Genomic DNA, 20,332 nt, shown 5'->3' with positions numbered 1-20,332 from the left:
TTCTATTTTCTTTTTCTAACTTTTCTATTTACTTGGCTCAGGTGGAGGACAATCTGGTGAAAGTGCGTAATGCAGGAACAGAGCAGGACCTTGGGATCCAATATAAGGCCTTGAAACCAGAGGTAGACAAGCTGAACATCATGGCTGCCAAGAGACAGCAGGTAATATCCATTTGGCAACAAAGGTCAGATTGTGGGAGCAAAGGAGTCTGGTGGATTTAATTGGGTTGGGAGGTTATCAAGTATCTGAATAGGTGTTGGTGGTCTTGTTGCTCATGACAAAACATGCTCTCAAACCCAGAAAGCAAATGATAAGTAAAACAATGGTAGGGAGTAAGCAAGAAGAGTGTCTCATGCTTTCGCTGGATGATTAGATGCAGTAAGCATGAACAATCGTGTTATTACCAATTGCAGTGAAGTGGGCTTGAAATGCAAGAAAGAGCATAACAGCCTGACTCTAAATGTGACAAAAATCAATTTCCTTGTGATGAGAAATGGCACATCGTTTTTTTCCCACTATACTGTAAGTGGTAGTCAACAGTGAAGTGCATTTCATGATGCATTTTCCAAATGAAACAACTTCCTAATGTTCTTGGTGCAGGTCCAGGAGATGCACACACCTGCTAATTAGTGGAAATGAAGAAAGCTTTGTGATTGGCATTTTTATTTTGAGATTATATGCCTTTTCTTCTCACCCCCATTTGTCAAGATTTGACATCAAACTAAACCATAAGGGAAGGAGTATACATTTCAGTGATGTTTTGAAGCTTCTCTTCTTGCAAGTCTGAGGTATTCATCATCATAAACTTATATAAAGTTTATGGCATTCTGGCGTTTCTCTGTGCTGTGCATACTGTATACACCATAAAAAAAACATTTAGTGTTGAAGTTTTCATTTCATCAATTATTATTTGATTTCCAACTTTCAGTACTGGACAAAGAATATCTTAAGATGGTCTATCAATTTATTAAGTGCTATATCGTAAGCAACTGGACTTTTAGTTTCAGTTGCCTACGATATAGCACTTAGAATTACCATGACCTGGATGACTGAGTACCTTCATCAACACGTCTACCAATATACAAACTATCCAGGCACTGATGAAGAGAAGTAAGATAACAAATATAATAAGGTTTTTCCAGTTGTCATGTAACACTGGGATAATGTTTGAATTATGAAATTGCATCATGTCAAAAAGGTGAAGCAGTGATGGAATACCAGCTTTATGCTTTTTTAAAGCACTTAAATTATCTTTCTAAATCCACCATAAAGACTAGATAGTTCTTGTTCTCTAAAGTGCCACCTTTTTAAGTGGAAAACTTGCCAAAATAATCACTGATGATTTTGTTAAGAAATGACTTCTACTTGTAATTGCGCTTTTTTATGGATAGCAAAATGTGTTTAACCAAAATGAATGCAGGAAGTAATGGGGCTTAAAGGCCTTAAAGGCTTTTTTTTTGTTGTTGGAGCATGTCTCAAGCAATAGTGGGGAAAAAGCCCTGGGAGCGTTCCATTTGGAGGGGAGGCTTTCATTTTGAGTATGCAAGCTGTTTTTTTTATGCCATAAATCTATGCCAGCGATCACTATCTCTTCTCCTCCCTCCTATGAAGATGTAATTGCAATATAATGCTGAGGTCTGAATAGCAACGCATTAAATTGCAAAGGCATATTGTAATGGCCTGATTATGACTGTGTTGTGTTACCGCAGGGGACAGAAATAAATCTGGGTCATCCAGAACAAACTCTGTCACACTTAGTGTCTCCATAAGTGTATGACAGGCCCATTTTGAATCTAAAGTACATTACCACTCACCCCCTGTAACTATTCCATCTCATACTTTAACCCTTTTATTTCTTATGAACCTTTTTCTGTGTTGCTTTTTATCTCATTCTGCTAGGAGCTAAAGGATGTCCACCACAAGGACCAAATGGCTGCTGCTCGCGGGGTGCTACAGAGGAACATCCCGATGCTGTACACAGCATCCCGTGCCTGCCTGCAGCACCCTGACGTGGCAGCCTACAAGGCTAACCGTGACCTGATCTACAAGCAGCTACAGCATGCAGTCTCTGGCATCTCCAACGCCGCCCAGGCCACTGCCACCGAGGACTCAGCACTCAGTCAGCCAGCAGGGGGTGGAGAGCTCGCCTACGCCCTCAACAATTTTGATGTAAGTCAAATGAGTGGTTTACACATCACAGTCCACTTGCCTTTTGTCATGTTTCCAGCCAGACATCAAGGTACCTGCCAGATTAATAAGTAAACTTGAAGATCATCAACAGTAAGGCTCTTTTATTATGAGGTATAATAAAAATGCCCTTTTTCAGGAAGGTTATAGTTAGATCAGCTTTTTGAGTTTATTGTAATAACCTAACTGAATCATAAAATGACCAAAGCCCTTGAAGGGCTTTGGGTTGAGGTGGAAATTAGGCTGAGATATGTGGACAAATTGGGACACGGCTTTGGGGTACACTGCAGTATGTTCTTGAGTCACTACTACTTAATTCCTTCTATCACTAGGTCAAATGAAGGAGATTTACTCAACTTCAGCTTGCAGAAAGACACATACATTAAGCTGTACTTAGAAATGCATCTAGAAAATGACTGAAGGAGTTTGCATTAATAAAGGTTAAACCCGTCTCTGCTGGTAACTTCTGAACTTTGCTGTAGTTGCAAGGTTCTTGGTTCTATACAGCTTAAGTATATGTTAGTTATCATTATTAGAAAAGCTGAATTAATGCTTGGGGAAGAGACGAGAACATGTAGGGATGGTCATTATGTTCCAATCATAAGAATACATTTTGGCATGGAGCACAGGGAGGAACCCTAATGTACTAAAATCACTTTGCACGTTGCCGTCTAGTCCCCCATATTCGTGCTTAAAACCTTTATATCTCAGAAAATCTGTTGAAGTTATCCTGTATTTACTCAAACTATATCCAGTGTCTCCCTAAAATCCTCAGATGACTCAGATGAACTAGTTTTAACATTTTTTGTTTTGTTTGAATAAAATAAATGTTTTATTTCGCTGTTTTTCATGCTCTGAAAATCTCATCGTTCATATTGCTTTTATGGAGTTGAACTACATTCAGTATCAACCTCAAAATGAATTCTCAAGACCTTATTCAATAAAATATTGCCTTATAACTAAAAAATATATATGAAACATGACATGCGCGCCGTCATAATATTGACATGAAACAACTTTGAGATAACAGCTGGATAAAACATTGAGCTAATCATCCTAATGCTGCCTGGTGTGATAAATGCAAAGACGATTACCTAGGTTTTTTTCTCACTGCCACCGACTTCCATCAGACTTGCAAAATACCCTTTTTATTTACAGGAGATTTGTTCATGTTACAAGACATTGAACAAATCCAGTGACAAATGAAATATCTAACCTTAGACACATCACTCATCTTGTGTTGATCTGTTATTTAGTCATTTAACAGAGTTACACACTGTTAAATGTGTTGCTCCTGTAGTGACATTATTTCCCCATGTGATTCATGCAGCCTGCATTCTCATGTTTTACATGCCCATGGCCAAATGAAACACTGTTTAATTACTCATGGCCTTTGGCAGGCATCTTAAGGGTGGCTGTTGCAAACCAAGGTGTTTCTTTTGATGGAGCATAGGGCGGGAGTGTTTGTATGATATTAGAGAAGAGGAACAACACCTGTTTTGTAAATAGATGTTTATAATAATTACTCAATGATAGGATCTAAAGCAATTAAGGGGATGTTCAGTTTCACACATAACACGTACATGTGTAATTCCTCTGTAGACATGGGCAACATGACTCCTGTCATGTCTCTTTGACTATCACTTCTCCAGCGACGCTGCTCCTGAAGTGAGAACATAAGCAGTCACAAAATATATTAGATAATTTAAAATAAACTTTTAAAGATATTATAGTTAATAATTTGAAGTCAATGAATGAAGTGTTTGTGGCCTATTGATATCACCAAACAATTTCTATCTTTCCTGAAGATAGTCTGCCAGGCCCTGCAGTGAAATTCAAGTTTTGCCTGTTTTAGGGTTTTTTGTGAAACTCACGCTCTGTCAAGAACTGTGAGCTGTTGGCCCTTAAATGCTCTTTGTTGCTTTGCCTGACACCATTGTAGAGGTTTCTTAGAGTTATTTACCATTACCAGTGTCTCATGACTAAAATATTATTGCTGCAAGTTCTGGGTCTATGTGGTCTGTTAATGTATTATTTTATGCATGCATCTTAAATTTGTACAGTTTACGTAAAAGGGTTAAAATGTATTATTTTTCTTGTCTTGCCTCTGACTTTTGTAGCCTATGATTAAAAAGATATATGTTCATATTTAACCTTTATTTAACCAGAATTTCTCTTAATACATGATCTCTTGCCAAAATAGGGTTTCGCGTAGTTACATGCTTCAGTTACACGCTAATATGCGTTGCCTTGTTTCTGTCATCTAAAATTCTTAGCTCCACCTTTAGATAATCCATTTGAGTCACTAGCTCTTAGCAGGCCGAATGAAAAATTTACTGAAGCTAAGCCTTTTAAGTAGCAAATGTGGTACTTAGGCATTACTCTTAAAGCATCCTGCATCAAGGCAGCATTGCTTTCCAAAGTCATCTTAGTACAAGTTATACAAAAACATGTCATTTCTGCTTTCAACAAATATGTATTTAGGGCAATGGTAGCCTGATGATTAGAGGAAGAGATATTTTGAGCACTGTATATCTAAAGGGATTTTCCTGTTTCAAGTGATGAAATACAGATTCAAAAGTTTTGTGTTAAGGAATGGACGATGCTCAGGTCTGTAGCAACAGTGATTATTTCCAGGTAGTAAAGACTCTTTCCTCCAAAAAAACGATACGCTGGCCTGACGCCCAACTTCAAGTGCAAGGCAAAATTAGCAAATGAGTCAACCCCCCAATTCTCTGTCTCTCTCTCTCTTTCTCTCTCTATTTCCTCCTCCGTGTCTCTCTCGTGTGCCTGTTGCCATGGTAATATGACACGCAAGCAGAGGAGGTCAGATGAGACGGAATGGAGGGGGCTGAAGGTGGCTGTGATAGAAGGCAGGCTGCCTAATAAACCACGATCCTAACAGCTGAATTGTTGAATATTTTGTAGCAACAAGGCATCTGAGGAAGCACAGAGTTCGTTTGTCACTGGGGAAGTTGGCTTTCTTTGTTTAGCTGCCACAAATGTCATCGTGATACCTTAACCCTCTACAATGCCTCTCCAGCATGTCAACTAGTTGCCTCTCTCAGCAGGCTTGGCCCTGTGAAATCAGACATTTAAGCGTTCTCTCTCATCCTGCAGATATAAAAGAGAGGGGTGTGGGTTACTGTAGCACTGCTGTGACTCAAGTGAAAGGTAGCAAAATCAAATCCTTTCACAAAAGGGATTATATATTCATATGTACAATTACATATTTATAGACTCATCTGGTGTCTGAAATGGATCTTGTAGTCTCCATTGCAGGCAGGGTACGACTGCTTTGCATTGTTGAGTCATTCATTTGGATCACAGAAGAACTTTTCTTTTGCTGTGTTTATACCATTGTAGATGATTTGGACTACATTTGTGACTTATTTTCTCTGGTCAGGTTACTGAAAAAGTGCCTTTTTGAAGTTGTATTCATCTTCAGTAAGTCAAAAAAGTGTGTAACTCCAGAGCAGAGGAGTAGGCCTCAAAGTCTCAAAGAGGATAAAGAAAAAAAGTCCTCCCCAGTGGTAACTTAAATGGATTGTCTCTGGCTAAAGTTTTCGGATAAAACATTTCCTTTTTCTGTGTGTGACAGATGAAAACAGGACAGTCCCAAGTCCAATATAGAAAAGCCAGTAATGCTTTTTGCAAAAGCTAATCAGATTGTTTTTCACTTGAGTAGGTACACTATGCAAGACATTGCTTTAGAACAGAGCAATCTTGGAAGCCTAAAGTACTTCTCAGAACCGCATTATTCATGCTTTTTTGACTAGGCTAGAACTTTTAATTAGTAATAGTACATGTTGCCTTGGTTATAAATTTTTGTGAATTGTTAGAGCACCGTTTCAGTTTTTCAGAAAAAGCTCAAAAAAATATTTAAATATTGTTCTTCCTCTAACTTTTTCCAAGACAAATTTGAGAGTAAGGTCTATTACCTTTTCACTTTTTTAGGTTCTTTGACCATACCCTATTTCCCTGGTCTCTGCATTATTAACTAGTCAAGAAAGGGCGCACAACTCTTTATAAAATCCTTCTCATTTTATCTGTAAGACGTGGTCACCGATGCCGTTACTGGAGCTAGACCAAAAGATTATCTTTTGGGTTATCGACTCTAAGAAGACATCTTAGCACATTCTTCCCTTTAGGTTTTCCAGCCAGCCTGTCAGTCTATCAAATCAACCCTCCCCTTGTCTGCCAGACTTCTCTGTTTGGCCTTGGAGAGGAAGAGATCAGTGTAACATGATGACTTCGAGCATTTTTTCTCCCTGTGTAATTTCCCTTCTGACCCTTTCCTTACAGAAACAAATCATCGTGGACCCCCTGGCGTTTAGTGAGGAGCGCTTCCGTCCGTCCCTGGAGGAGCGCCTTGAGAGCATCATCAGTGGTGCTGCCCTCATGGCCGACTCTTCTTGCACGCGTGATGACCGCAGGGAGCGTATTGTGGCTGAATGCAATTCTGTGCGCCAGGCTCTTCAGGACCTTCTATCTGAATATATGGGCAATGTAAGTGTTTTACCCCTTAATTTCCTTTGTGTTGCCACCACACCACATCCAGCTCTTTACAGACACCAAAACAGCTCTACTAATTATTTTTTTTATATACTTTTTGCCTTTGCTGGACAATTTGACACCAAATTTCATAATGTATACATAATAAAAAACTTAATAGACATAAATAACCTAAACATTGAATTCTTTTAATTTCCTGTTTTCAGCATAGCTAAACCTAGAAACCCCACCTTAATATTTACATCAATGATGGCCCTGATAATCTTATTTAGATGGAGTTCACTTCTTTTACAAATATTTTCTTTTACAAAGCCCTGTGGTTAGATTTTTCATCTACCTAATTACCTTGCCTCTATGTCCTTTCACTTAGTGAAGCTATTGTGTTGTGTGTTGCCCCTAACAAGCTCTACCTATCAATAGTTTAGGCTTTAGATTGTAAGGTTAGGGCCATAGATGGGGTTAGGCTCTGCAAAGCCCAGCTATGGCCCTGGGGTTTGTACAAAGAAGAATGAAGGAGACGGTTTGCCCGGGAGGCTAAACCCATGCCCTAAAATTCCCCTGGGAAACCTGTAAGAGAGATTAAGACGTGTGCATATGCCTTTTGTTATCCTGTGACTGGTATACTCTGTGACATATGGACATATTTTTTAAAGAGCAATATGAAAATGTAATTAACAGTTGTCAGAGCGTAAAACCAATTATCGTTTGATCTTTACAAACCAGATGCGATAGTCTCACAATCGCATAGTCGTTAGTGCTGGAGAAAATCTTCATATCAAAAATCGATTCATGACCTTCAAATCAATAGTCAAATCGAATCATGACACCCCAATTGTGTCCCTGTTCTTGGCCAGATCCCAAAATCTGATTGCAGTCAGATTATTTTATTTTCCCGGGCTACATGTAAATCTGGGTTGGCCTTGGTAATGAACTTAAAGCTGTTTGGTAATTGCCAAACCAGCCAGAAGAACCACTTCTCTCTCTCTTGCAGTATAGTTACGACAATAAGAGTTAAGCTAGCATTGGTAAACAACTATCTTTAACCTAACACAAACACACAAAGGAACTGTGTTTGTGAACTATTAACCAGACAAAAGTTTAATCTTCTTCACAGTTCTAACTCGTGCAGCTCTCTCACCCACACAGATCATTCAGTGGTTGAACTGATGAGGGATCAGATAACACTGCAGTCACACTACAAACACTACAGCAGCTCAGTGTGCCTTGTATTTGATCCTATGTGTGAAAAGTGCTGGAGCTGTTTCTCCTTGTTCTATAATGAGACAGAGAACAATGGCTAATTTCAGTGCAATTGTGGTTTAGCTTTAGCTGCCATTATTACAAAGACTGAGGAGAAAGAACATGTATGTAGAGAGAAAATCAGACGGTGAGTGGTTGTTTTTCTTACTGACATAGTTACTCTGTGGGAGGATAAAAGATAGTGTGTGTGTGTGTGTGTGTGTGTGTGTGTGTGTGTGTGTGTGTTAGAGACTGACACATTTACACCTTTTCAACATCTAGCATAGGAGGTGTCTCTTTACCAAAATGTGGTCCCGGAGACACCTTTTGGAGTAGGAACTACCACAGAAGTAATTTTGAGTATTTTGCCAGGTGTTTATGTCTGTCTTGTCTGCAGACAGATTTTGTGCGATTGCATCACAACTAAGGGTGTCACGATTTCGATTTTAAGTCGAAATCGATCGAAATTAATTCACAATCTTGAACTTTGAATTAAAAAATAGAATCGTCAATGCTGCCATCCCCCATGTCATGTCCGGTCGGCTTGCAAAGGGGAAAAAAAACACGTGTTGAAGTGCTGCGAGTCAACCTCCTCTAACTTAGCTACTAGCTAAGCCAGTAGCTATTAGCTACAGCCAGTCAAACGACAGCATGGTGTTACACCATACCTGTTTGGCTCCTGGACCATGGTCGGGAAGTCCAGGGGAGATGATTTCCTCCAGGGCCGAAGTTTATGTTTACCTTCGGGGTGAACCCCCTTTCATGTGTTAAGCTGGTAGGGGAAATAATAACAGGGAGCTTTGCTGTATCTTGAGGAGCCGTCGCCTTTATTCACAGCCAAACTGCAGCCTATATTGTACACTTCATTGCTGTAGCTACCACTGCTACTCCTTTCGCTTCTCCTTCCTCTCCCATTCATTCACTATCCGCACTTACGCACGCTCGCTCCCTCACTCTCGCTCGCCCACTCACACCTTACGCACCTTGTATATGTTCAACTGTTCGGAAATAGTTTAAGACACTTAATTGTTCAGAGAAGACTATGGACATAGCTGTTTTATTTTTTTGTTTGTTTTGTTGTGAACTTGAATGTCATCTTCTGTGAAGAAGACTGCAGTTATAGAAGAGAAACTAGATGGCAGGTTATTTTGTTTAAGTTTCCAATTGACTGAAGATGCAAGTTATTCTTACATTATGTTGTTAATAAATGTTTTAAATTTGACAATGTAGTGTAGTACATTGCGAACAAAGGTCAGATATTATATTGCATAAAAGTCTAGTCTAAAAATGACATAGCAACCTGTGCTTTAAAAAAAATGGTAACACTTTAGATAGGGGAACACATATTAACCATGAACTAGTTTCTTATTAGCATGCATATTAGTAGCATATTGGCTGTGATTAAGCCATTATAAATCACTTACTAATGCCTTATTCTGCATGATCATATTCTGCAACTACTAGGCCATTAAGTAAGAAAGGAGCTATTGATCCCCAACTTTATGCCCTTGAACCACATTTGTTTTAAGTTTCAGATCACTGTAACCCAGTTCCGATCATTTCCATCGACTCGAGTGCAGCTAGTGTTTTTTTGATCTATGTCTATCTGTCTGTGGACAGATTTTGTCACTGCAACAATGTCACAACCATGCAAGACAAGTCTTTACAGGTGTGTCTGCGATAAAAACGAAGGCTGAGTTTGATTATGGCCGTTGTCTTACGTAATAATGTAGTTATATCTTCTGAGTAATTATGGGTCATAACGTGAACATGTTGACTTTTGTTTATGGCTGGTGTGATCTGATTGCAAGATGGTCCTTAGTTTACTATAATAAGTAGAACTTGGCTTCAGCCCTAGGTGTTTCTTTTCCGAACCATTCATCCAAAGAAATCAAAAGATAGATAACTAACTAACTACTGAAAGATACATTCAGTAGCAGACGACAAAGCAATAGGAACAGAAAATTAACTGTTTTGTTGTTCTGTTTAATTGGATAATGTGAATATTGAGTCATACACTTTTAACCACCACAGGTAAAAGCACTATTGTATTAATTCACTATGAGACTTTCTGTTTCCTACCAGCATAGTTGTCCATGTATTTACTATAAAAATATTTCAGTCAGATTTTTGTTTTCTCTGTTTAGTAACAGCTCTGTTTACCCACCTCCCAAATGTCCTCTCTGTAACAGCAGAATTTCAGACTGAGTCGGTCGCCCACAGTAATTTCATTGTTGTGGTAATGTATTGTTTATTACTACCATGAGTTTGAACTTTCTGTTTTATGCTCTTCTTGTTGGGCTTTGATGGTAAAATCATAAACTGTACCACTTGCCCATTCCATTTGTGAAGTGTTACAGTGGTCCTGTGTAATAGATGTCTGGTCAGGCAAGGTGCGATAGTGTTAAAGATTCTTACCCGAATCTACACACACAGCAGTAGTTCTACATGAGCACAAATATCTTTACAGTGCAGATGCAGCAAATCGATTTCCTATTTGTCCAAGTATGAATTACAGGCTTAAAAGGTGGCTGCTAACTTCCATGGTTAACTAGCTTATTACCTATGATAATAACCTTACGAATCTGAGGTAACCTGACATCACCCAAATACAGTATTTTAGGCCAATGTAGGACTTGCACATCTGTTGCATGGCTGTGGAGCCAGGACATTTACTAAGGCAGAGAACTGGGAAATGTGCTAAGCCTGCCTGCTTAATAAGTGGACCAGTGAGTCTTCTTTCTACACCCCAAAGTAGTCTTTGTCGCCTTGGCTGTTGGTCTAACTCTGCATGCAATCTCACTGAAATAATTTAAGCAGTTTTAAGGGAAAAACACAACATGTCTGGCAGAAATTATAGCTGCTTAAGACAATATGTTTGATATGATAGTGCCTCATTTACAAAACCTCTTTGTTTGTGTGTTTAAATATATTTTCACTGAACATTGACAAACAAAATGATGAACAGTCAGATGTTACCTAAGCTTGCATGTCATTTTCTCTCAATACTGTCCTGTCCATGCTCAGGCATTACAGCCTCGGTTTGCTCTCATTGCTCATCCAGAACACTGCCAGTTTATTTTAAGGTTAGGTTGTTCATGCAGCATTTCAGGTTTGCTTCAAAACAAGTTTTCTACTTCACTGGACACCTCAATGCCATTCATGTAGCCCTGTATGACTTGAGAACTTGGGTTTACAAGGCAAACATCTCATCAGCACAATGAGGATACAGGGATGACAGGGATTTGGCTATTCATTTGACCAGATGAAGGAAATCAATGAAGTATAATATGTCATTGTCCTTCTTGTGCATTTAATAGCCTAGTATAGCCTGTAGTGAGTTAGCTGGTGTCTTGTTTCGGTGCCTTAAGCCAATGGTCGATGATGTGACCAGTAGCCTGACTCCTGTCTGTGATTAAGCTTGACAGACTAAACAAACCTCATATTGGCTTGATGAGGATGTGTGTGCCGTCTTTCTAAGGCAGAGCTGAAGATGTGCAATGAAATATGTAATTCATGCAGGAAAGATAATAAGCCCCTTGAGCAGACAATACACTATAGGCTGATACTCAACACTGATTTTGCTTGGTGAATATACTACATGTGATTTAATGGCCATGATTTTGTCCACTTGTTCTGATTGTAGATGGGGCACAAGTTCTTAAACAGTGCATTGTCATTACAGCATATCGGTTTAAACTCACAGCTGAGGCTGTTGGATGGACTCCTAACTCATTCTCTTTCCCATCCCTTCTGTTTCTTCATTCCCTCTAGCTACAAGTTGTGTTTATCCCCCTTCTCAATGTTCTGCCTTTCCTTCAGACTCTATGACAAAAATTGTGTCGGGCATCCTTACCACACCGTCTTTTTCGGGAAGAAATTTCAAGGATTTAAACTGCTGCTTTGTTTAAAATCATGTGTTCAGCGTCTTTGTGTGGATAATTAGGTTTAAAGCAAGTTAGATCTTTCTGAAAAGATCGAATTAAATTAGCTGTCATGGAAGAATCGAGGCTATATCAAGACCATGATCAGATCAGGCCACTGCTCTAAATGGAAAGAGAACCACCGTCAAGAAAGTTAAGAACAGAATATGCATGTCAAAAATTGCTTTCATTAATTTATTTAATTGAATTATGTGTAGGTTTGTTTTACTTGGCATATTACAAACGCTCCAACCCATATATCAGTATGCAAGTGATCCATCGAGGAATACGCAGGTCTGTAGGCATTTTGAAACGGAGTATAACATTGATTATTAATAGAAGTACTTTTGAGTCTGCTCTGAAAGAAATGTCTTGGTGATTTTACAGTGCGGTGATTAGAAATAATCAAAGCAATTAAAATAGAGGCTAAAAAAAGCAATTTCAGTCTGTAACCTTGTTCAGTTTTGTTTCAAAGCTAATATGTCATATGGTGTTTATTTAACATAACCTTTTTTTAAACAATGACTTTATTCTTATTTATGTCATCTTTTGAGCTCCAAAGCTGTGTTTTAATTAATTAGTCAGTGTCAGTACAGCCAGTATAGCTGTTTAGGCAGAAGTGGCATGTATTAGTTAGTGTAAAAACCACTAAATGCATTTTAATATATACCCCTTACAGAAGCAGGTATTATAAGCTGGCAATTCATGTCCATGTCCTTGGGTCAAGCTGTTATCGGGTAAAGGAAGGCTGACTTTCAGGTTTGGGAAACATAAATGTGGCAAATGTCTAAGTATGCAGAATACAATATGTTGTATGTTGTATTGTCTGTTCCTGTTGTGCAAATTGTGCACAGTGTCATAATGATCATTGAACAAGACTAGAGCTTGTCTACTCAGCCAGTGAAGGGAAAAGGCGAGTGGGGGATATGTTGCCCCAGCACTGCCACATAGTGTGACCTCAATTATTCCATATTGTCATGACAGTTTGGCATGGTGCGTGTCGAGTGTAACTGCTTCTGCCACTTTTTATTAATAATGCATCTCTAGGTCCCAGCATCTGTCAGGGTTTTGTTTCACATAAGAGAGTGATGCTAGGTTGCTTTGACATATTAAGCTACTGACATTTAAATTCCTTCAACTTGAAGTGATACATTATCATTTGGACCTGCATGAAAAGGACATGCTTGGCCACTGCAGTGGGACCCCTGTCTCTCTCTTCACGTGTCTTTCCACGTATTTAATATAGTCTTCCCACTTTTTGCTCTTTAGCATTTTTCTCACACATTCTCCCTGCTGAATCATCTTTTCAATTTTCTCCATCTTGCAACGCCTCTCTTCCCATTTTTGTCCCCTTTCTCTCAGCAGCTCACTCTTTCCCCGACTCTCACTGTCGTTTTGCCTTGGGCATCTTCAGTGAGTGGCAGAATTTAGCTTTATCCCTGTTCCTCTGTGCCTGCATAGTTGTCTTTCATTTTAAACACATTTTAGGTGGATCCTGGACCATCTACCATGTCTACCTTATCCTGTTATGAGCTACTGCATCGGTAACCTAAAATGATGACCGGTTTCTAATTAAACACAACTGCACATGAAGTTACCTCTAATGGGGATGGAAATGGGCATTTCACTTGACTTTTTATTCATGCTGGGAAATGTTTATAAAATGTTAGGTATGATGTCATGTCCAGAGGACCAGAATAAAATGTGTATGTCCAGGGCTAGGGAACTAACAATGTAATAAGTCAGAGCAGAGTGCCTTTTTTTATTCATAAATTTGACATGGGGAAAGAAGGTTCAAAGGGCCAAGACCTGATGCAAGACCAGTGTGAAAGCAGTTCAGTTTATCTAGTTGTAATCTCATCTAAATGCATAATTAAAACAAATTACACTCCATACAATGTAACAGGGATAAGATTTAGTGTCCCCAAGGCTTTAGTATATTTACAGCCACCATAAAACACTGGTCTGTTAGTACCAGCCTGTCAGGCAATGTTTCCCAGACCTGGCCCTTGATCTTTCGCTGGTGAGTTCTAGTATTTTTGATTAGCTTTGCTGACAGGTAGATGAGATGCATCCTTTAAATTATAAAGGATAAAGAATCCCCAGCCCCTCTAATGGACATTTTGTGATGCTTTGACTAAAGACTAACTTCCCCTTTTTTTTGAGTTGCATGGGTGAATAAACTTAACCCATGGGAAACATGCTTTCTGTTTTTATACGCTTGGTTGAGGATTTTGGTACTGGATGATTTCATGGGCAAATATGCTTTCAATCTTTGTCTCTACAGGTTAATACACATGTATTTATTCACATTAATAATTAATTGTTTGTCTGTCTTATGTTGTCTTCCTCTGTTGTTCAGTCTTAGTTGTACAATATGTTATCACCTTGAAAGCTGCTGTACTGAGTTTAGTATGCATAAGTATGCAGTTTTTCTTCCACCCTTAAAAGCTCTTTGTTTTGGCCCTTGGGATTACTTAATTCCACCAAATAACCTTTTTGCGCACGCATGGCAGATGTAATGCTGCAGACAGTCTAATTTATCTTGCATTCTTGTTTGAGTTGTTATGCTCTTAAGGAGTGAGGAAAAGTAGTCCACATGCAAAGGAAATCCTTTAATTACTACTTATCTATTCTAGCATTACCACAAGAGTTCAGTTATGTATCTTAACTGTATTTTACAATATTTTTTAAAGTAAATTCACAACAATAAATTATGGAGTTATATACTTAGGTTTGCCTCTGGTATGTAGATTGTTTGTGTAACATTAATATATTTTTTAGATATAGAAAGGGATGCTTGGTAATATATTTTCTTTGGAAAACATGAAGCCACAAATGTCAGAAATCCCAATGTCTGATCCTCATATTTCATACTTGTTCATGTTGTTCCAACAACCATTGAGAATCGATTCAAATTGGTTTAGGTTGAGCAGCATGTAATTTGATGTTTTTGGACATTTTGTTTTAATTGACACAATAAAGCCTGATGACACAGGGGTTTACAGAATTTACAACTTTGCATTAATTTGCATTTATGCTTGCAAAGCAAATGCAGACTTTTTAGCATTTCAGTAGCTTTAGGGGCTTATTTCAGAAAGACCTCAATCGTATCTGTTCTTGAGCTCTGCCTCCTGCTCTGCCTGGCTCTTCCCAAATAACACTAAGTAAATATCTTTTGATTTGATGAGAGACCCCAGCGGCAAAAATTACATATTGTGCATTTAAACAGTAAAGCTGCGTGCCGGAAAAAACAAGCCTTTAGCTGAATATTACTATGCTGTATAACTTTGTAGGGCTGAGGGTTAACTCAGAATCAAGTGATAATCCTCTGTTTGTTTGTTTGTTCATTCAAGTAGTCATATGATTCATTGTTAATATAAAGCTATTAATTATTGTCACTTTGAATAGAAAGAGAGATGAAGTGTTCTTCTTTCCACCTTCTTAGGAGAATTGTAATATATTTATTGAATTATGAATTGAACAAATAAAATCAAATCATCAAAAGCCTTTATATGCTGGATACTATTACATCTTTTGTCTTATATTTCCCCCACAAAGTCTGACAAGAAATTGCCCTCTAGCCAGTGCCACAGGCAGCAGAACCAACCTTGTTAAGAATGACAAGAAAACCAGAATTAATATCTGTTATTTGCTGGTGTGTTTAGCCAGATAATTACATTGGCTTGAAGGTGAGCTAGACTGAATTAAAGTGAATTGAGCTGGGATGAATTTGTACCAGTGGGAGGCAGATCCCAGCTATGTATGTGCTAATACGTGCACACACATTCACACAGATACTTTGCTGAAGCAAGTCCCTTTGTTTTCATCAGACATGCCACTGACCTTGGCACCAGGAAATTACTGTTCAGAACTCTAATATTAAAGGACAAAGGACAAGGGGAATGCTTTACCTTATTATATCAAGCAAACAAATCATTTTAAAGAAACTAATTTAAAAAATATGCATTTTCCTGCTTTTCATACTTGACATGTAAAATTATTTATTTGTCATAGCATTTAACAATATCCATCCATCCATCCATCCGTCCGTCCGTCCGTCCTTCATTCCATCTATCCTTCATTCCTTTCATTTGCCCCTTATTTCCTGTTTGATCGAGATGCAGTGTACTCCATGGACAGGCCACCACTTTATCACAGGGCTAACATACATGTAAATGGGCAAACACTCTTGACACTCACATTCACACCTGCGGGCACTAGCTGTTTCCTGTTGACCTGATCTGAATGTTAGAACCAAAGCACTTTTCTAGAGCTACAACAATGTTTACAACAGAAAATTCACTATAAACTTAATGATATCTCACTGGAAACAAACTTAAAATCTCAATAAAATAATTAATAAGAACACTAACATCAGTCTGTATTGGTCCTCCTCCCTCTGCTGATGTGATTCTCTACCTGCAGGTACCATGAGTATCGGGAGGAGGGGCTGGTCTGTGTCAGTTTACTGCTGACTTCACTCCGTGTATGTGTATGTGGAGGAGAGGCAGCAGAGGAGAGGCAGTGATGATATTAAGATTATAATGTTACATTAAGTAAAAACAGGTATTGGCCTATGTATTTCAATAAAAGGAAATGAGAAAAACAGAAACATTACTGTTTTAGAACACCTTCATGGCCATTTAAGTATAGTTTTCAGAGTTTACAAGGTGCATTTGAATGCACAATTCTCTGTGTGTGTGTGTGTGTGTGTGTGTGTGTGTGTGTGTGTGTGTGTGTGTGTGTGTGTGTGTGTGTGCGTGTGCGTGTGCGTGTGCGTGTGCGTGTGTGCGCCAATGTGGCAGGTAACATTCAGAGACTTAAACACCAAACGGAAGATCTACCGGCAGTCAGCATTTCGGACCTTAATCTAGGGGAAAAGGCATTATAAATGATTGATCTAATTATTTTATTGATCTAAATCAGATCATTCAAATTAGGATCAATTTGAATCAGAATCATTTTTTAAATTTCAGCTCTGTTGTCTTGACATTGAGCTGTCTGAGCTATTCCCTAAAGCAGGTGTTTAAAAACATTCTGTACCACTACCAAGAGAATTGCTGTTTGGTTAGGAGGCAGCAATGGAGGACTTGCCATCAGGAGTGCCTATTTGTCCGCTTTCTAACTGCAGCCAATGCCTTCAGTATTCAGTCTTTAAGGGTGATTGCAACGCTGTGCTACAATTGGCTCATCAGTTTTTGCTTTCAAATGTTTATGCTCAGATGTTTCTTAGCTTAATACTTACTATCCTGTGTCTTGTAGAAGTAATCTTGAAAGCTGTGTGTCATTATGGTGCTTGAGAGGCTGATGTCTGCGATTGTCACTACATCTACTCAGCAAGAATGTTTAATCTTGTCCACAGACACTGAAAGGACTTTTGGTGTGCTCATCCCTCTGTTGTTTTCACCTGGATCCCTGAATATATGATTGAGCAATTAGATGTGTTCAGCAATAACATATAGGGAAGATATTTGCTGATGAGAGTCTATATCAATATGTCCTTCCTAGTAAGTGTTTTTTGGATTTATTATAGGCCTCATAATGATTACTTGAAGCATACATGGCCTCTGAGTCCTTGAACCCTGCAGACTAGTGAAGCCATACTGTTAGACTCATCAGTTTATTGCCTCCCCCACCTGGGTACACTCTGCAGGTTAATTACTAGCCCTTTTCACACAGAGACTCCGCATTATCGCCGCAGCGGAGGTTCGGCAATTCTCCGCCTTTGTTTGTTCACACAGAACCAAGCAGCTCCGGCGTAAAGCCGCACTAGTGTGTCAATTCATACAGCAAGCCAGCGCTGCGGATCCAAAAGAGGTGTGACGTTTCCCCCGGTGTTAATCTAAACATGTACCCGCTGACTGTTTATAATCATATGGATGCTGTTATAATGTGTTGTGATTGAGATCCTGACCCAACATACATCCTGGAAAGTGACAAAGTTACGTTTTTTTCTCTAAATTACATAATTACATAATCGCCATCAGTAAATAGAACGCTGTCTGACTCTGTCAGTCACGGGGAGGGATGCTGTTTTCTGGGGGAAAGTTCACTGAAGTCTCTGTCGGGAGGGCTGACCGTCGCGGGGATTTTTTTCAGGACTACAACAACACAATCGTGGAAGGAGACAAACTCATGGTGAGTTAAAGTCTTTAGCCGGGGACAGACGCTGTTTTTCAGGCAGAAATGTGACGAAGAGTCAGTAGGATAGGATGACAGACACTTCTCCACGTACTGCATAACTGCGGTATTTTTTTCCCTCATATAAGTTACCAAAGACACTACCAGTAACTACGTTACTGTTGTTTGGTCATGTAATGTTGCTTTGTTGGACATTTCTCTTTATTTTGTTGAGTGAAGGATCTGTTTAGTTATCAGACTGTGAACACCATCAGATCGACACACCCCCGCTCCGCCGGTTTATCCATTCACACAGACGCCGGTTCACCTCTGCTGCACCTCTGATACTACCTCCGGAGGCGCATCAGAGCCGCAGCGAACTTTCACCCCTCGCAGCATCTGAAACTTTCACACAGAGGAGCATGCGGAGAATTGGCGCAGGATCCCCGCACTCAAAGGGCAGTGAGAATGGGGCTTCTGTGAGCCTCATCAAACAAGAGCAGTTAAAATAGAAGTGGTTCTTACAGCAAGATACCCTTATTCCTCACAATGTTTACATCTTTCAAAACTTCAAACTGTTTGACATACAGTCAGTTGCCTTCAGATATTTTTTTTTAGGATTGTTATTTGGACTTTCTGAAAAGTGGAAAAACTTGGATCAGACATTTGTGTTTTGGTCCCCAATCTGATCAGTCATAAAATATTAAGTATCTGCCTGTACCGAAGCCTGATCTAATATTATTCCCACATTATATATCTACACAGTATACAATCAAATTCATGAAACCATTGTGTCCCCACAGGTTCTTAATGTTATCAGTTGGCTATAGAAGTGGTGCACTGATTATAGATAGCACCACCAACACTGGGGATGTGTTCAGAACTACAGCATCCCCCTCATCACCCAAACCCACACTTCAGTAAGCATGATTCTGCTTGCTTAACTTCAAACCTCTACACACTGTTTTGTTATTGTGGAATAGAGACTCTGATAGTCTCTGTTAAGCATTTTGGTAATTCATTGTACATTAAGTCATTGTACATTGAACCCAGATTTTAACTTATTTTACAAAGTTTGTCACTTAGTGCCTCACATAGTTTTAGTTGATTAGTATGGAAAGATAGTCTGGTGAGCCCCATAAGTCTGACTCGTGATGGTACAAAACCTGCTTTTGATCTCCTTTTTAGATATCATAACTGTGATGTGTTTTTTAAAAATGTCTCCTGGCAAAAAATATCGGTTGGAAGAGTTACTTTGACTCACCAGATGACATGTGGGTGTTGTTTCCTGTCTTGTGTGTCTATTTAAAGATGAAATAATACATAAAGACATTTGTAGGATTATATTTAATAGTCAGTTAAACGACTGAAGAAACGTGTATAATTGACCAGTGTGAATGTCTACTGGTGGATTTGTCTAAGGTCTTCCAGTTAATATTATTCTTCCACACTTTGTCCTTGATCCTCTACAAGGAAGGAAATACAGATTTTACTGTTAGTGTTGATCTTGTGTCGATCTATATAAAAACAATGTGTTGCCACACTGCAGTACCCCAGAAAAAAAATTTCCCAAGTGGGGCATAAACTGACAACTGTCCGTTGTCACTGTAAATGTTTTCTGAAGGTTGATGTTCCTATGGGATTACTCAGAATATTTTTTTCATTACAGGACTAACATAAGTATCAATGTTGAGTTGAAATGGAGAGTCAGTAAATCGATTATTCAGTATACTCTTTATCTAGTAAAAAGTCCTAAAACGTTTGCTTTATCGTCTCAAATGTGAGAATTTAACACTTTTCTCCATTCGAATGTCATTATGACTTCAATACCTTTTTGAGTTTCGGTCTGTTGCTTGTGAAGGGCATTTGTTAGTATTTTCTGATACTTGATAGTCTACATGATAAACCAGTTAATTGAAAAAAATAATTGAGAGTGTAATTGATTATCAAAACGCTCAATAGTTGCAGCCTTCTATTGAAGGTTCTTAGGCCCGCTTCCTGCATACATAATGCAGTATACATTACAGTAAACGGCATAGATTTGTATACATCATCCATTATTCTATTAGATGCCCAGTCAGAACTGTGAAAATGCTGCATCACTCTGCTTGATGCATGAGTTTTGCATAACAATGTAATTGGAGTCTCGATCTCATTGACTTTTGAACTACTGTAGATGATCAATGCACTGATGATGCATTGACAGAGAGGAATTGGAATCGAAGGAACTGGTCAACCTTAAGTGCTTTAAACTTTGCAAAATAATATATATGTGTAATCATTTACACATTTTTCTTAATTTTCCAAATAGACATATATGCATATCTACTTCACCAAGGGTTGGG

At 38.8% G+C, this 20,332-nt stretch overlaps 1 protein-coding gene across 1 annotated transcript in view; it reads left to right on the top strand.

Annotated features, from left to right (window-relative positions):
* Nucleotides 1-20,332, top strand: part of ctnna1 (catenin (cadherin-associated protein), alpha 1) — a 78,095-nt gene that overhangs the window by 9,344 nt on the left and 48,419 nt on the right. Inside the window, exons 5-7 of the mRNA XM_073486651.1 lie at nt 42-161; nt 1,900-2,169; nt 6,493-6,696. Coding sequence (XP_073342752.1) covers nt 42-161; nt 1,900-2,169; nt 6,493-6,696 — 594 coding nt within the window. The remainder of the gene's footprint in view (nt 1-41; nt 162-1,899; nt 2,170-6,492; nt 6,697-20,332) is intronic.

This window comes from Pagrus major, chromosome 18 (genome assembly GCF_040436345.1).
Source record: "Pagrus major chromosome 18, Pma_NU_1.0".
In the NCBI taxonomy this organism is placed as follows: Eukaryota; Metazoa; Chordata; class Actinopteri; order Spariformes; family Sparidae; genus Pagrus; species Pagrus major.
Note: the sequence above shows the minus strand (reverse complement) of the source record. Positions and strands in the feature narration are given on the sequence as shown.